The sequence below is a fragment of the Glandiceps talaboti genome, chromosome 20 (genome assembly GCF_964340395.1).
Source record: "Glandiceps talaboti chromosome 20, keGlaTala1.1, whole genome shotgun sequence".
Taxonomy (NCBI): Eukaryota; Metazoa; Hemichordata; class Enteropneusta; family Spengelidae; genus Glandiceps; species Glandiceps talaboti.
The window spans coordinates 4,933,079-4,951,919 of record NC_135568.1 but is presented as its reverse complement, the minus strand read 5'-3'; the positions used below and the strand labels follow the sequence as shown (position 1 = coordinate 4,951,919).

At 35.0% G+C, this 18,841-nt stretch overlaps 1 protein-coding gene across 1 annotated transcript in view; it reads right to left on the bottom strand.

The window, feature by feature from the left end:
* Positions 1-3,698: 3,698 nt before the first annotated feature.
* Positions 3,699-18,841, bottom strand: part of LOC144450705 (acyl-CoA 6-desaturase-like) — a 65,107-nt gene continuing 49,964 nt past the window's right edge. Inside the window, exons 2-10 of the mRNA XM_078141368.1 lie at positions 15,103-15,198; positions 14,108-14,305; positions 10,851-10,952; positions 9,560-9,746; positions 8,208-8,284; positions 7,541-7,638; positions 6,915-7,091; positions 6,204-6,329; positions 3,699-3,770 (exon numbers count right to left, since the gene is read on the bottom strand). Of these exons, the coding sequence (XP_077997494.1) occupies positions 3,719-3,770; positions 6,204-6,329; positions 6,915-7,091; positions 7,541-7,638; positions 8,208-8,284; positions 9,560-9,746; positions 10,851-10,952; positions 14,108-14,305; positions 15,103-15,198 (1,113 nt within the window). The 3' untranslated portion in view covers positions 3,699-3,718. The remainder of the gene's footprint in view (positions 3,771-6,203; positions 6,330-6,914; positions 7,092-7,540; positions 7,639-8,207; positions 8,285-9,559; positions 9,747-10,850; positions 10,953-14,107; positions 14,306-15,102; positions 15,199-18,841) is intronic.

Here is an 18,841-nt window from a genome sequence, read left to right as displayed (position 1 = left end):
TACTTTCCCTGGTTTTTCTTTGACTATTACTGGTCTTGGTATATTATATTTTTCCCCAAATATTTTTCTTCATTCAGATAGAAAATACTTGTGACCTACCGTTTTAGGTCACTCATATTTTCCTTGGCTGAACGAAGAAAAATATTGGAGATTAATATCTAATTATTGCATAGAAGGAAACGTCAGATTTTTTTGGGTCAATATCGTTATTCCTGATATCAATAATTGATAATAAACTACGTAATTGTGATAAAGCTATCGTTCATTGACTGAATTTATCAATTCTTGCACACAAGTAACTATTCCACCCTTCCTTTCTCAACCTGTACACCCCCATTTTCCAATAGATTGGTCCAAGCTACCATATTTGTTTACATCATCAAATGTAATTTCAACAGTTAAAATCTAATGTTCGACAAAATTTAGAATTCATTTGGAATGGGAAACTAAAAAAACATCATTTTTGACTGAAAAAAACAACTACTGTAAATATTTCAGATTGCTGTGTCAGAAATGGTTACTACGGTAACAAATCTGGAACACTGGGGTACTTTTAAATGAGAAAATACTGATTCAAACAAACTTGTGATGATGCTATTTGATTTTTAGTGAGTGAAATTAAAAATTCAATCCAATAGGAATTTGAGAGAGAGAAAAATAGCAAGATTGCTGCATCTGTACTCTTGTGAACAATATGAACTACTTGTGACCTAATAAAAACATTGATTCGTAAATTTTCACACAACTTGATTTCAGTGCCAATCTTCCTTGCTGGTTAACAGCGCCCTCTAGTGGTAAGACATGTCGCAACAGTCACAGATATGAATATATAATGGAACAATGTCACCTGACATGGAGTGTAGCGAGTTTACTACATTGCTACACTTTATCACATGGTGCCACCGAAATGTTACTAACATGGCTGCACTTTACTGATGCCATAAAAATGTTACTGATATTGTCACATTTCATTGTCTAGCTCAACAAACATCCTCCTCTCATAGTTACCAAAGTTGGGCTCATCAAAATTCTTACGGACATTCTGTTTCAAGTTAGGTGGTTTTCATTGTATGTTTTGCTATTCAGTAACAGTAAACAGTTCTGCACGTGACAATAAACAATTTTGAAAGGAAACATTAGTTGCTATTACTTCTTAATGGGTTTGACTTTTTACAAAAAAAAGGAAATCCCTTGTTATTCATATCTTGAAAGTCTTTCTGTATTATCTGATGAAGTGTAGCCATTTTCTAAGCCATAGCATTTACACTGCAGTACACCTGTAACACTACCAATAGGTGGCGCTGTTCATATCCATCTGTAACACTACCAATAGAGGGCGCTGTTCATAATTTTCTGTTCTGTAGTCTACAATAGTTTGTAGTTCCTGACCTAACTGATATCAGTCACTCCTTCAAATCTAAGAACTAATTTATAAAACTATTTGATATGAACTATGACCTGATGCGAAGTAGAGTGAATGACTTTAACCTTTGACCTTTTTAAATTCAAAGTGCATCAAAATAATTTCTTGACTTTTTATCTCAATTCTTTTATCAGCAGCATTAAATTGACATTTTATACATTATTACAATTAATACTTTAAAGGTCTTACTCTTTATCCATCTGAAATATTTTCAAATTTTCTAATAATATGAGATAAAATTTCAAATCAAATGATAAACAGTTCATTGCTATTTACAAATCCATCACTGGTCTGGTCTGTCTTTCCTGAGCTGTTTAAAGCTGGGATGTATCAAATTATACAAAAAAAAAGTTTTCTTTCGTCATATGAATTTCAGGTATCGTACAAAATTATTATTCCACCAGTATATTATTCTGCCCGTTCAGAGAGAGACATCAATGCTGAATAACTAAATAATTGCATGATCACGGTCGTAGTAGAAGGTTCAAAGCATCACATTCATTTCCTATTTACCAATCCAAAGTAACTATATTGTACTGTCCCATACAAAATAAGTTTTTCAAACACATTTCCTTGCAAACTTTTGAGTTTGTAAGAGCAACCTAGAGCTGTGGATAGATTTAATGGACCACATCTGACTAGCATTAACATTTAGATGCTTAAAGGGGCACAGGCTGAGTTTAGACGGTTTTGGGACACAATTTTTGTTGCCTACAAAGTGTTACATATTGTATTCTACTTACTGAAACACACTCATTCATTACTTGATACTGGTATAACTCAATCCTGGTATTTAGATATAATATATGAAAGACTTGATGACATAATTGTTGGTATGTATCAACAAATCTGAGGAAATCCCTGTCATTACATAAACAAAGTTGGATGGTTGGTAAAAAGTGACACATCCTGGCTACATGAATCGTTGTAAACACTATACTTGATTAGTTTAGCCATGGTTTTATGTAAAGTATTTTGTATTACTAACCAAAGTAAAAACCATCCAAACTCAGCCTGTGTCCCTTTAACACAGTTTTCTGGTTATCAAAAAAGTTGGTCCTGAGTAAAAGAATAATTCTACATAATCTTTATGGTTCCAGTGATAAAATAATAGTCATTCAAAACCATGGGATTCAAGCATTGGGATTTACCCTAAAAGCTCTTGAGTTTCAAGAAAGTCTTCAAAACTTTTACTCAAAATCTGAATGAAATAAAAAATCAAGACTGGAATTTCTGGAAGTATTTTACATTACCATGATGCAAAGACTATAATTTAGGTATGACTTACAGTCTTTAAGTGATTCTTACTGAATACTGGACAAACTTGACTCTTGAAAATACTGGAAAAGTTGTTGAAAAAATTGCACAAAAATTGACATGGTTGCTCCTGAATAAAAACACTGACAAGGAAAAGTTTACTCTCTATAATAAGACAAACAAATTGGATTGTCACTTCTAGGTGTTTGAAATATAACTGTATCCTCACATCCTTTTTGTAGAATTACATCTTTATATTTGAATCTATTTGTCTATGACATTGGGTATTCACAAAGCGAAACTAATGAAAACGAGCGGCTTCTCAGTAGTTCTCACAATACTTGCAGCCTTGGCCATTGCTAACCTCCCCTATTGAAAAGTAGAATAGTCTGGGTCACAGGGGTCAGATTGCATTCTACACCTGATCTAGACTGAAAGGTTCTACGCTGTTGGCACTCAACATTGTTGTTGGTGTAAGTTACAGCGATGCATGGAGCACCAACGATGAATTGTTCAGCTTATACCTCATTACCACTTCCAACAAGAAAACTGATGAAAGTTGCACATTCAAAATACAAGTAAAACTTTCATCGATAGTTTGACAGGACGTCAAAAGACCTAAAAAAACAAACTACTGTCACGGCACGCACACACACAAAAAAAGCTGATGTCTGATTACGACTAAAATTTAGGTGTGAAAAACAATTGGCAGACCTGTATTGACAAAACTGGTCTTGAATAAAAACAATAATCCTATTTCATTCGTATGATTCCACTGATAAAGATAGTAATAATCAAAGACCATGGGATTCCAATATTGCAGTTGAGATAAAGTTTCAATCCTAGGTTCTATTAGCTAACATTTCCTATAGCTGAGCTCTACCAGGGCTGTTTTTCACACCTAAATTTTAAACCTAATCTGAAATAGAAATTTAAATAAGTTGCTTGTTGCCCATAAGTATATTGTATCCGATATTCCTGGGGACATCCTACAACGCATTAAGTGATATTTTGAAGAGCGCCCTCTGTTGGCAACATCTAACCATAGTAGTATGCCTCATACCATAGTTCTCCAGATTTTCTCAGGGAACTAGGATGTAAAGAAGATGAAAAATCACAATCAATAATGAGTAAATCTGATAGCTAAAACTCAATACTGACATCTGTGACTGTTTCAAATTACAAACTTGGGTATATTGTGCGATAGTATATTATTAAGTGAAGTGGTGAAATTAAGAAAGGCACATTAATTTCACCACAAAAAAACAAAAAAAATCAGATTGTAGTCTATCTGCTTACTTGAAAAGTGACCAAATGTCACCACTGAGGGCGCTAGTCAGCATGCCCAGACATGGGTATACTCATCACCTGTAGGAGGTAGCTAAATGGTCCAAAATTGAACAGTTGCGGGGCAAAGTGCTAGATCTAGCACTTCGCCACTTTTTGACAAAGTGCTAGATCTAGCACTTCGTCAGTTTTCGCCGAAGTGCTAGATCTAGCACTTCGCCAGAAAACAACGAAGTGCGGGACTGTAAACAACGAAGCGCCTCCAACGGCTTGATATAACGTGGTCGTTCGCATCGATAAACGTCACATACATGCATCCATGGGTCATGTCAGTCGTCCGTGTACGTGGTCGTGTGGCGCATGATCGACTCCAAAACTTATCTTTGGCCGATTGTAACAACGACACGATTTATCTGAAGTTTGTTAAATGTTTGCCGAGTAAAACGGCTGATTGAAAGTTCACGTTGCCGTACGTACGGTTGTGTCCCGGGGGTTGTGTGTTCTGTTACAAACATGACTTGTCAATACCTCAGTCGCGGTGGATGGACTTGCGCGATCACAGAAACAAGTGTTATTATTTTACCCCTTTCATATACAATTGGCTAAAACACGTCAATATCATCGATATTATCGACATTTTATTGTATTCTGATAGAAACATTCTGATACATATCTCGGGAGTGCCTGTGGGCGGGACTTTACTTCAGAATCTGCAATCTACTCTGTAAACAAGGACTAGCCACTCAGTATTTCTTATGTCTATTTTAGAGCGGGATTGCATATCTTTTGTTAATGATATGCAATCCAGTTCACGAAGTGACGTTAAGTACTGCTCTACGATCCTCGGCGTCACACTACGCTAATTGTAGCATTATGAAGTCACTTCCTCTGGACCGAACCAAACCTATTAGTATTATTATTATTTTCCATTGGATATAATTTCTGAGCGAACAGGAATTACATAAGGGACGATATTGAAGTTGGTGATTGTCTAGGAATGCAAAAAAAATTCCGATAAACAGTAATGTCGTGATGATTTACTTGAGATCTGGCGAAGTCATGGATTATTTATTGTCGTTGTTTTCAGTCAAGAAGTTGGCAGTACCAAGAACAGTAGTAACGGGTTACCTATAGATTTCTATCAAAATATTAACAGCAATGAAGGGCTGAAATTAAAATTGTCCACACGAATATGTTTTCGCACTTATGTTTTCGATAGCAATATTTTTTATTAACGATCTGATAATACTGAAAGAAGTGTATCTATTCAATAGAAATATAGTGAACGTGATATAAACTTACACCCAGACTTCATTTTCGTGTTCAACGATCAAGGAAAATCTTCGCTCTCGCATCTAGACACACACTAACCCCCCCCCCACACACACACACACACCAAGAAATTCAGTTTTCCTTTCTATTATTTCTTTGTCATGCAATGTTACAAATGTCACTGCCATTAAATCTGCAGTATGAAGTCTGTGACGCATGCCGAACTAAATGTTTCTACTTCCTGAAATCTTCGAAGTTTCGACTGACAGTGTATGGGAGTGCGTTATTTGACATGAACAGTTGTCAAAATGGAGGTCTACGGTTGTTGGTAGTGGTGTCAAGCCGTTGTCAAGTACAGAGTACGAAACGTGGTACCGAAACGACTACGTGCTATAGTTGAAGTCTGTGACGCACGCCGAACAAAATTAAAATGTTCGTAGTTTCGATCGACTGCGTTATTTGACTTGACGTGACAGCTGTCCAAAATGGCGGTCTGCGGTTGTTGGTAGTGTGTCAAGCCGTTGTAAGGAGTACGAAACGTGGAAGGGAAACGACCACGTGCTGTAGTTTTCGCCGCATAGAACATCGAAAAAGTACAAAACTGAACGTTACTAAAAATTACGAAGTAGAAACTTGTTTGTGCATTGGCAAAACATACGGAAAATCAAACTCTAAGGTCGAAAAAGTGGCGAAGTGCTAGATCTAGCACTTTGCCCCGCAACTGTTCCGATTTTGAATTCTTTGTTACATGCCTGTAGGTTTTATTCAGCAACGTCCCAAAAGGCAGATCCAAGGTTTTACTACAAGACTAGGGAGATGGTGGATGCTTTTTTGAACCCAGGCACACCCTCATCTAAAATTTGTTTGCTTACATATTTCCATAGAGAACACCCAGGACTTCATGCAATTAGTGGTTCCACCCAACAATACACTGTTTTCAATATACATATTTTATTTAACTTACCGAACGATGTCTAGAAATGCTGGTAGTAAATCTTTCTCTTGATAATCTAGTCCATGTTTTTGACATAAAGATTCAACTAATGGCTTGATTTTATGGTAATTGTGTCTTGGCATGGTAGGAAACAAACTGTAAACAAAGTAAAGAAATATACATGTATGACAACGGAAACTAACTAATGAACTAACTAACTAACTACACACACATGCACACACACACACACACACACACACACACACACACACACACCTACACACACACACACACACACACACACACATACACCTACCTACCTACCTACCTACACACACATATATACACATACACACACACACCTACACACACACACACACACACATATACACGCAAACACACACAACACAACACACACACACATACATACATACATACATACATACATACATACACACACAAACATACATACATACATACATACATACATACATACATACATACATACATACATACATACATACATACACACATACACACATACACATACATACATACATACATACACACACATACACATACACATACACATACACATACACATACACATACACATACACATACACATACACATACACATACACATACACATACACATACAAACAAACACAAACTAATTCAATCTTCAATGGGAGGTATAATATTCTCTACAAAACTATTGACAATAACATTTCTACTTACTGATGTTCTATTTGGAAGTTAAGATGTCCTGTAAACCAGTCATTAAAGAATGATGGCTTAACGTTACAAGTAGCATGTAGCTGTAAAGACAACCAATCTTTACCATGGTCTTTATCAATCTCCATTGGTAGATGGTTCATCTGAGTTACCCATACAAACCAGTGACTCTCTAAAAATCTGAAGAAGAAAAAATAAATGTAAAAAAATTGAAAAATTTGAAAAAAATTTCTTTTCATCTGGAATGAAAATTACTTTTACACTTTTTATAGTCTTGAACAGCATAAACATTTGTTGATGGAAAAGTGTGACTAAAATTATGATGCTGGCTACAAACTGTCTCTAGTTGATGTCTTAATAATGTATGCTGTGCTAAAATGCTCTACTTTTTTCCAAATATTAAATAATTTAAAACTATTTTTACTATCTACATGCAATAGGGTAGTATAAATCTAAATTTTGAAATTTTGAGATACTTAGACATTAGTCATTAACATTGGCCCTGACATAGAGGGCTGATCATAACACAAACTAAACTATCTAACTTGCTTACAAATATTTTATGATTGGTCCACTTAATTTGATAACTGATCACTCAATATTTGTCCAAGACACTGATATAGTTTTACCTTTCAAACATGTACAGACCAAATGTACCCCATCCCCCAAGGAATGGAGTGTACATCATAAAGAAGCGGGTAAAGAAGAATATAGTCCATGCCAAGTCCTGTAAAAGGAAGTATTATCATCGAATTAATTCAATATTGAAATACTCAATAAACAACACCACTTATTAATATGTGTGTGTGTGTGTGTGTGTGTGTGTGTGTGTGTGTGTGTGTGTGTGTGTGTGTGTGTGTGTGTGTGTGTGTGTGTGTGTGTGTGTGTATGCAGGGAAGTCATTTTTGAAGAATACTCAGCTACCTCCTGACTGAGTGTTACAATGAAATAAATTTTGTCAACATTAAAACAAAACTTCAAAAACATACTTCCTAGGCCAAGTGATATTTTACCACAAATTGTTTTAAATATTCAGGATGGACAGTATGAGGTTACAACTGAACCAAGAACATTGAAAATACTGTCCCTGTAATCTGACCATCCAGGTTAATTGTCATGAGACTGAAATTGACCAATCATATTCAGAACACTCTAGCCATGTGACTGTGAACTGACCAATTACATTCAGAGTACTTTGTCATCTGACTTCAATCTGGCCAATCACATTGAGGACTCTAGTCATGTGACTACAATCTGACCAATCACAGAGTATCATATGTTGATTTATATACTTACACCCCAAAGCCTCCATTTGAAAACACATTTTAAATTCTCAATATGGAAATCAATAGGTAGAAGTAATGGTGGTCCCACTGTGAACATAAAATAGAAAGGTGGAATTATTACAGAAATTTTCATTTTTGTGAGATTTGTCTAGAAAGGGAATTATAATGACCACATGCTTCAGTAAATAAAATATATCTAAGGTTTAGGATTTATTTGCAGTTCTCTTGCCAATCAAAATGCAACATCGGTGATAGATGATGTATACTTTATATTATCCAGTATATTCTAGTCTAATATAGAACATTACAATGTAGTTAGCAGTACAGTTAGTTAAAAGTGTAGTGCAGCAATGGAGTACAGCAGAACAGTACAAAGCAGTGCAGTAGAGTACAAGACAACAGAACAACACAGAACGGCACAGCACAGTACAGTACAGTACAGTACAGTACAGTACAGTACAGTACAGTACAGTACAGTACAGTACAAATACAGTACAGAGCTGTGCAATACAGCAGAGTACAGTACAGTACAGTACAGTACAGTACATTACAAATACAGTACAGAGCCGTGCAATACAGCAGAGTACAGTACAGTACAGTACAGTACATTACAAATACAGTACAGAGCCGTGCAATACAGCAGAGTACAGTACAGTACAGTACAGTACATTACAAATACAGTACAGTGTCGTACAATACAACACAGACAACATAGCAGAGCTCAGTATAGAACAGAGCAATACGGTAGAGCAATACAGCACAGTACAGCACAGCACAGCACAGTACAGTACAGCACTGCACAACACAGCACAGCACAACACGACACAGCAATGCACAGCTCTATACAGCATAGTACAGCACAGCACAGCACAGCACAGCACTATACAGCACTATACAGCACAGTACAGCAAAGCACAGTACAGCACTGCACAACACAGCACAACACAGCAATGCACAGCTCTATACAGCATAGTACAGCACAGCACAGCACAGCACAGTACAGCACAGTACAGTACAGCACTGCACAGCACAGCACAGCACTATACAGCACTGTATGGTCATACACTAAATATCCCTATGATAGTGCAAAACATGTTACAATAGTATCATACATTGTTGAACATACAATGAAATATGATATAGAATAGTTTAATTAATGTATAACATTATAAATAAATACACATTACATAACACCAATTTATACATGTAGCATATTGTACATACTAAGTAGAACAAAACAGAGAAATTTGACAGAAATAGCAAATTGTCTTCTACAAAACAAAATTTGCAGTGCAGACATATTAGACCATAGACCCTACAAGTTGGTTTAACATCAAATTTTATCAAATGATTAAGACTTACAGAGAAAGAAATAATCTTGTTGCCATTGGTATGGCATAAACCCTCTCTTCTTCTTGGCCCACATGACTGGCATCTTTTCTCCTAGTAGAAACAGGTAAGGTACGCTGACATCCGGATCTTTGCTGATGATATTAGGCTTGGCATGGTGTTGGAAATGACGGAAGTTCCACCATGAGGCTGACGCAGCCTAAAATCCAGGAAAACAGACATGATTTGAGAAAAGACTACATTTAGTTTTATGATGAGTAATGGTTATAGAAGACTTGTTATGCAAGACTTGTCATGTCATTGCACCAATGACCTTTGACCTTTGACCGGTTGGGTAATGAATAGTCAATGAGTAACACAATACTTCTGATGGTAAAAATTGCTGTATAAGTTTCTATATGATATCATAATACATAATTGATAAAAAACGTAACTTAACAAATTTCACAAGCTTATCATTAGATTTTACTCACAAAAGTCGACCAGATGACATGACTTTTTTTGTTTTTTATTTCAGAGGAAGGAAAAAAGAAATACACGTCTTTTATCTTGTTCTTCTAATTAATTTCTATATGTGATCGAACAACTACCTTGACTAGACTGGGGATAGGCATGGAGTAAATTGAGTACGTAATATGGCCAGTCTGGACTGAGATTATTGGTTGTGGTACAAGAACATACATAAACACATTAAAAAAAAATTTTAAAAAGTAAAAAATAAATAAATAAATAAAAAAAAAAATTTTTAAATTAAAAAAATAACATATTAGTACAATATTGTAATACCTGTGCAAACATGAGTTGTGAAAAAATTGGAAAGACTAATGACAACTTTGAACATTTTGACTCATATTTCAGTCACTTCACAGCCAGTGATGTAAGGACGGGCTGACGTAGAACGACCATATTTTCTGTTTGATATATTATGATATAATTGCACACTAGTAAAATACGGAAGAGTAAATGGTGATTGAATGTTTTGAATAAAATTTTGAGCACTGTAGAACTAATGACATATTTCCCCCCCCCCCCCCTGTGTTGACGTTAAATAAAATGTCACAGATCTAAATTCTATATTTAGTGTCCAAATGTGTTCAACTTGTGTTGTGTATAGTTTATCAATGTGTTACATGTACTGCTGATCCAACAACAACACTGTCAATCTTACCAAACAACAGTAAACAGTTCAAAGTTACTGGCATCTAGATGCACATCAAAAATCTAAAAAATCAAGGGATTCCATTATTTATAGTATTTGACACATAATTGTAAATTAACCATTAAACAAATCCAATAATCTCACCTTAATTCCTCCAATGACAGCTTTGTGAACCCAGTGGTTGACCTTTGACTTTGTGAATACAGATAAATGACCTAGGTCATGCTGTAACCATCCAGCTTGTGCCTAGAGAACACAGATAGATATGAAAAAACATTGAAATGAATAAATTTAGACCAAATATTATCCTGTCTGTATTCTATAAAATTTTAGATTGTGATATAAAAGGTCAATGACCTTTATTTCTGCTATCTCCCTATTTCATTATGTGCTGCTCTTTTGAGTGCTTTTGGTCTAAAATGGTGTTTGTTTTTTTTCATGCTGAAGAGGTTATTTTCAATTTTACTTTGTCTAAAATGTGGTCCATTCTCTACCAAATCATAACTGTGCTATTAATTGCGCCTAAAATGTTGCCTCCTGAGGAAAAATAATACAAGAGTGAAAACTACATTTTGCAATCCACAATTTCTTTAATATGGAACTACTAAAAATGTATTTTGGTCTAAAATTTGACCTTCTGAAAGACTGTCATAGTGTAAAATGAGGTATGGGTTTTGGGGGTTGGCATTATTGGCCACACACCCCTACAAGAGCTGGCAACTGGTACCTCCCACCCCCACCTGCATCCCCACCTTAGACTACACCATCAGATGTTTCATAAATTACATAATATGTTCCAATGCAGTAATATGCAAGTAGACTGTCAATTGGTACCCAGAGACTAGACATACCTGACTCGACAATACCAGGCAAGGCTCAAAATTAGTCCTATGCCCACAGACTACCTTGTCATGGGACTACCATAATTTGCAGCTGATAGCCCACTTAGGCTACCAATTCTTGTCATGGGGCTACCATAATTTGCAGCTGATAGCCCACTTAGGCTACCAATTCTTGTCATGGGGCTACCATAATGTGCAGCTGATAGCCCACTTAGGCTACCAATTTTTGTTATGGGGCTACCATATTTTGCAGCTGATAGCCCACCTAGGCTACCACTGATTATGTAATGATTTAAAGAATGGGAGACTTGTGGACTTGAAAATATTTCAATATTAACACACATATTTCAAAAAGAGGAACTCTGTTTCCAGTTCAGGAATATAGGACTCTGGCGAACGATATTGTCAAGCCATATAGCTATTTATTCTCTAGACTAGTCAAGTGGTTATAATTCATATCTACCCACTTTCCATATAACATTCACTATCACCAACTGTATGTTAAAGTCAATACACTACTTTACTATAAAGTACCATTTGTGTTCTGCCATGGCTAATGAGCTACTTGAAGTCACTTGACAAGAACTGTGCACTTGTGAAAATGACAGGCTTAAAGTGTTGAACACTATTTGAACACTTGAGGGCAGTATAACAAGTTATCTGCCTGTTTGATCAGTGATTACAGTCACTAAGTTTGATCAGAGACACACCAGTGCAATGAAACTTAACAAGTCAAGTCCACTTCAGTTAATAATCATGCCATAAACCAAATAAGAAAATCCTGAAAATTGTCTTTTGTTTTAAAATATGACTAAAACATTAATGTTTTTGTTCCCTTAGCAACGATCACACCGATGCCACACAAGCTCAATAAGCAAACTTTATTCATTTAGGGAAGGAAGGGGTCTGGTGTCAATGCATTGTTGAACTTCATTTTCACACTTCTAACCAACACAAAATTAGAAATATTTGGTTAGAAATGCGAAAATGAAGTTCAGCCATCGCATTGATGGCAGACCCCTCCTCCCCCTAAATGAACGAAGTGACATTGTGAGAGAGTCCCTTAGTTTACACAATAAATGAAATCAGGAAAAATCTTAAGGTTTGAATTATTTTTAGTTTGTCTTTAAAATGATAGCATTTGTATTAAAATCTTACCATGCCATTCTTGTGTCACTAAAGATGATGTAGATGATGTGAGACAAAAACTCTAGAGACAAAGACAGCATGGAAAAAAAGAAAGCAAGAAAAAAATATGTCAAAGTGTGAAGAAGGCAAGAAATTAAGTCATTATGTTTTGAATGCTAAAATGTAATGATAGAAAAACATAATATGAACTATGACACAGAGAAAAAGTAGAATTTTATGCAGATGAAATGTAACAACATATTGAGAGGTGGTGATGGCTATCTATAACTTTTTTTCTTTTTTTTTTTTTTTTTTTGGTCCGAAGTCAGAATATGAATAATTTACCAACTATGTATTCTCTGAGTTTGGAACTAATATGAAATTTGATTTTTGAACAAGGAAATAACATTTTTTGGTCTCGAACTCTTGAGCATAAATAACCTATAATCTAGTCTATATATTCTCTGAGTCTAGAACTAATATAAAATTTGTTTACAAGGAAATAGTATTTCCTGGTTGTAATATTGAATTTACAATTTTCATTTCCACAATTTATTACTGAAGTATGTTTCTGCTTCACAAGTAAAGTAATATCGAAAAGACTAAAAGGGTTTGATAAACTGAGTGATAATGTATGATTCTGTGAGTACAACATAAAGAAGTTGAAAATAAATTATTGCAGTTATTAAAAGCTAGTGGGTCTTTAAAGAAGTTAGTGTGAGTATCAGCGTTCCCTCTAAGTTTAGACTGACCAATTTAAGGAGAAGGGAAAAATGGAAAGGGTGACATGGTGACCACACTTGCGTGGACGCTGGGGGGGGGGGGGGATGGAAAGGGTGACATGGTGACCACACTTGCGTGGACGTTGGGGGATGGTGTATAAGGGGTATCCCCTTTTGGTCGAAGGCCGGAAGCAAAATCATATATTTATTTGCAATATGAAGCTAACACTTTTTACCTACTCTTGGATGCCGAATAGAGAGAAATAAAACTCTATGACAATCTTTCATTCAATCATTAATTATACTTTATTTGTATATAGTTTCTGTTTCATTCTTGATACTTGGATATAAGGTTGCGCAAAACATGAAATTTGACTGCAAGGGGAGACAGAGACCTTGCACAAGTAGTATGCAAATAAGCCTTAGTGGGAATACTGATGAGTATGATAGAGTTGACAGACCACATTGATCTTAAAGATGTACAAAATGATGCGAATGTGAAAAAAAAGAAGCAACTTCTTAGAAAATCTTCGTTTCTTATTCTCCATATGAAGTAATTTATTATAATAATGAAAACAATATAGTAGTAAATGCAAACTTATCATTTGCACAACCCCACCACCATCACCTCACCCCCCTCCCCACCCAGCTCCCCCTCCATCTGGCAACTTTTGTGGTTAATACTAAAATAAAATAAATAGATTCCTACCTGCATAATAGTAAGAATACAAGCAGTGCTAATAAAGGTAACCCAGCTGACACCAAAATACCACATATTTAACCAAGCTAATATTTCTAGCAAAATAATATGACCAAGGTGAGCAGCAAAGAACCAGAGATTAGCATCAAATAATTCCATCTTCTCTGCTGTCTTACGGAGATCTCGGAAATCTGATACTACCTCTGCCTGAAACAAAATGAATTATAAGAAAAATAAGTTAAGTTATTCATTTTAATTTTGTGTATTTTTGTGTCTTGTATTCCAGAAGGCTTGATGTGGCTAGTTATTAACCTCCTGCCACAGCCATTATCTTGAATGATGTCACTTTTATATGTATACTGTACTAAGCACTGTATATATCATTTGATAAGTCCATATACAACACTTTATTAATAAATAAACAAACAAACAAACAACAACAACAACAACAACAACAACAACAACAACAACTTCAACAACAACAACAACAACAACAACAACAACTTCATTTTTAAGGGTGCTGTTACTGCTAACATTAACTTACCAATTTATGTTACTAATTACACTCACAGTAGGGTGGTGTCTCTGATATCTCATTACATGAATTTAGACCTACAAGATTTCTAGATTACGTCTTACTAGCCATGACAGAATGGTTCAGTCTATGGGAATACCAATGTAGTTACATGTTCTATTGTGTAGACTTCAAGTGGACATTTTTGCTGATGGTCTTCCAATGTTTGCACTATCTATTACAGTGTGGTTGTATCATAAAATCACTGATATGATATTATTAACCAAGTAATCTATATGCCACAATAATACTAGTTTTAGTATGTGCCTGTGGTATCTTGTTGAAGCCACTAACCACTGTGGTAGGTTACATCACTGCCATCAATCACTCCCTTTTTCAATCTATATTTAATAATCTTTTAATCTACTTTTATTGATTTGAATATTTCACTCTTCTTATCAGAAACCTGGGACAGGTGAAGGTTACTTACCACTTTTTGTTCATCAGGAACCAAATCACCAATATACAAAGATTTCAGGAATTTACCGACAAATTCTTTATCCGGATGGAATGCTGTAAACGGATCCTGGAATGGCAAAATAAACAACAGTGGAAATCAATGCATGGAAATATTATACGAGAAGAAAAATGTTCATGGACTCTGGTTTTTGGCTCTTGGGTAACTCATATTAAATTTTATAAATGACAATTTTTACTTTATATTTTTAGTTATAAAGTTATATTTTTAGGTTCAAGACAAGATATTTCACTCTAAAATGAATCTAGACAAAGTAGGTTTGAAAAGAACATTCAAGACAGTGACAGTTAAAAAAAGAGTGACAGATACAGATCAGCCAGAAGCAGCTGAGAGCGCCCTCTTGAGACAGGTAATAAATATTTATGGTGGGAAGGATTTATGGCTTGTAATACTAAGAATCAGTGCAATAAAATAAACATGAACAATTGAAATTACAGTTTGTTTCTTCATGCATAACACATTTGTACTGTAATAATGTAGTAAACTATATCACAATGCTATAGCCCAGTATAAATATACAAAACATAGAGACAGCCCACTGACAGTGTCAATCCCCCTCCCCTCTACTACCTCCTCCTCCCCCCCCCCCTTTCACCAAAGGGTATTGCCTGCTGCAATGCTGTATAATGAACATACAAGTCATTGGAAGCCTATAAGATGTTTGCTATTATGGACAATAATATAATAATTGAAAGAACTGTGGGTTTTTTTGTATATGCAGTGTTGAGATTTTGTTCACATTGTAAATGCTACACTCTAGTTTATGACAACAATAATAAACAAATCTATCATATCACAGTGGCTGGCCTGGCTCCTCTACAACATGATAAATGTGTCCATATTAAAGTCTACAGTTCAAATTAAGGTTACCTTTCAGAGTGGGGTGTTGGCTACCATCAACAATAATTATCTAACAATTAAAATTTATTACCTTATGCAGTTAATATTAGTGATAATCAACCGAACAGAGTGCTCGCTAAGATCAACAATCATTTTCAAAAACCGTAGTATGTATATGTGGGGCTGAAATTTTTCTATATCTACACAGAAATAGCTGGCATTGTAATAAATAAATAAACTTCAGCCCATGATTTACATCGGTTATACACAAACAGTTCAAAGTTTTTAGCATTGAGCTTTCAATCCGTATTGGTCTACGCAAACAGTCTTCATCAGAATGGCAAACTCCATAGTTATAGCTGACCACTAGGTGGCGGTATGATTGTAGATGTTAGGTAGTTCAATGCCCTCAACCCAGTAGCCAATCTGGCCCCTCTAGAACTAGCCTAGAGCCTTTGCACCGACTCTACAGACGGGTAATAATTGAAATTCACAAGCGCAAAGAATCTAGGCTACTCTAGAACATGATAACAGCATGACCACGTATATCCACAAGTACAGTTCCAAGTAATCTTTTATAGCACAGTTCATAAACAATTCAGTATGTCTTTATAATCTAATGGAACATTGAACTCAATAAAGATAATTTTATAGACCCCTTTTAGTTCAATAAACTTTGGCAATATAATTTGATGATTTCTCCCACATCAATTATTATCGGCTAACGTGATTGAATGATCAATCATACTGTGAGTCAACTGAGTGTGCTGTCAACAGAATGGCTAGAATATGTGAAATACTTGGTAATTTTGTTTTTTGTTTTTAGCTGCCATTTCCGTTTAGTCCATCTACAACACTGATCTGTGTCAATGATAGCTCTCACTTACACTAATGAATGGTGGTGACAGCTATCATAGACACTGATCAGCAACATAGACAGGCTAATTTCCATTAAAAAGTGAAATCCCTGCATACTGTTTTTGACAAGATTTTTCACATTAAACCTTGCAAGATTTTCATTTCTAAGATACACTATGGTTTGGTTACAGAGTTCTGTTGTCATTTTAGTCAATACATTGCAAAAAGTTAAAGAATGAGTGAAATGTTTGTTATTGTACATATAATAACAAAGATTTTGCATGTTTATGAATTTGCAATTTTTTGAGTTACAAACAAGGACTTGACATATGTTGTTTCACATTGATTTTTCAAGTAGGAAGCCATGATAAAATTGGTTTAAAAATTAAAAATCCCAAATAAGTAGCCAATCCTCATCCATATGGAAACTTTAATGTGACACACGATGAAGTTATATACTTTTTTTATTTGGGTAATAATCCATAAAACCTCAATTAAACTATTCTAATATAAAGTGAATGTTGACACATGCCTTCATTAAAACTTATCTTCTGGCATTTTTATTAACAGTTGATAGTCTGATAAATATTTCCATGATATTTTAGTATAAAGTAGAATACTACAGGTTCTGTACCTTTTTCTAATTTTTGAATTTTGAACAAAGTAGCAGTTGAGTTTGCTTCCTAATTTTGGGAATTTATGCAAATCAGCAGTTCCAGTTTTTTCCTAATTTGGAAAATTTAGGCAAATGAAGTCACAGTTTGCTTCCTAATTTGGAAAATCTATGCAAATGAAGTCATGTTTACTTCCTAATTTGGAAAATTTAAGCAAATTAGCATCTTTTCTGTAATTTTGGAAATTTATGCAAATCAGTTGCATCAAGATTTTCCTAATTTGGGAAATTTATGCAAATCAGTAGTGTCAAACTTTTTTCCAATTTAGGGAAATTTATGCAAATCATTAGTCCAGATCTTGGTGTCAATCCAATTCCAGTGGTAGCTATTTTTATGAGACTACCAACAAATTCTGGACAATCAAACAAAGTAGCTGTTATTGAAGTGTACAGCTCTTCAACACCAGAAGGTTTAAAGTCTGACCTGTAAGGTCATGACCTTATGACCTTACAGCAATGAATGGTTGTCAACACAGCTGAGTTGAACACAGTGATTTATGCACTATTTGCTGCATTGCCTGTGTAAATGAAGTATGCCTTGCGGAAAAGGTCTCTACTACACAACTATGCTATAATTATTTCCACTATAAATAACCTATTGGTCTTGTTGCTAACCAATTAAAACTATTCAATTTGTTCAGCGTCTGTTCCTTGCAATACAAACTGACATATAAACATAACCAGACCACGAGTCACTTCATTCATTTGCTGTGTCTGTCACTTTTTCAAAGACCCCATGCTGTTCTTGGGTCGCTGATGTCTATTGATTTATTTAGCTTGAGTCCTTGCTTTAAAGGCTGGCATACATCTTGCAGAAGAACAGCGTTCAGATTCCAAACTATATATTCAAAGTAGCAGGCAAATTTTTTTCTAATTTGGGAAATATTTTCAAGTTAATCGACACATTTTCCTAATTTGGGAAATTTATGCAAATCAGTAGTGTATATTTTTTTCCCAATTTGAGAACTTGTGCAAAAAAGCAGCAGTCAAGTTCAATTCCTAATTATGGGTATTTTAAGTCAAGCGAGCTTCTTAATTTAGAAAATTTAGGCAAATTAGCAATCATGTTTAATTAGCAATCATGTTTTTTCCCCCTAATTTAGGACATTTATGCAAATCAAGCTTTTTCCAAATTTGGGAACTTCATGCAAATCAGCAGTCAAGTTGCTTCCTAATTTGGAAAATTTATGTAAATTAGCAATTATATTTTATCCTAATTTTGGAATTTATGTAAATCAGTGTAAAGCTTTCCTAATTTGGGAACTTTATGCAAATCTTTAGTCAAGCTTTTTCTGAATGTGTGAACTTCATGTAAATCAC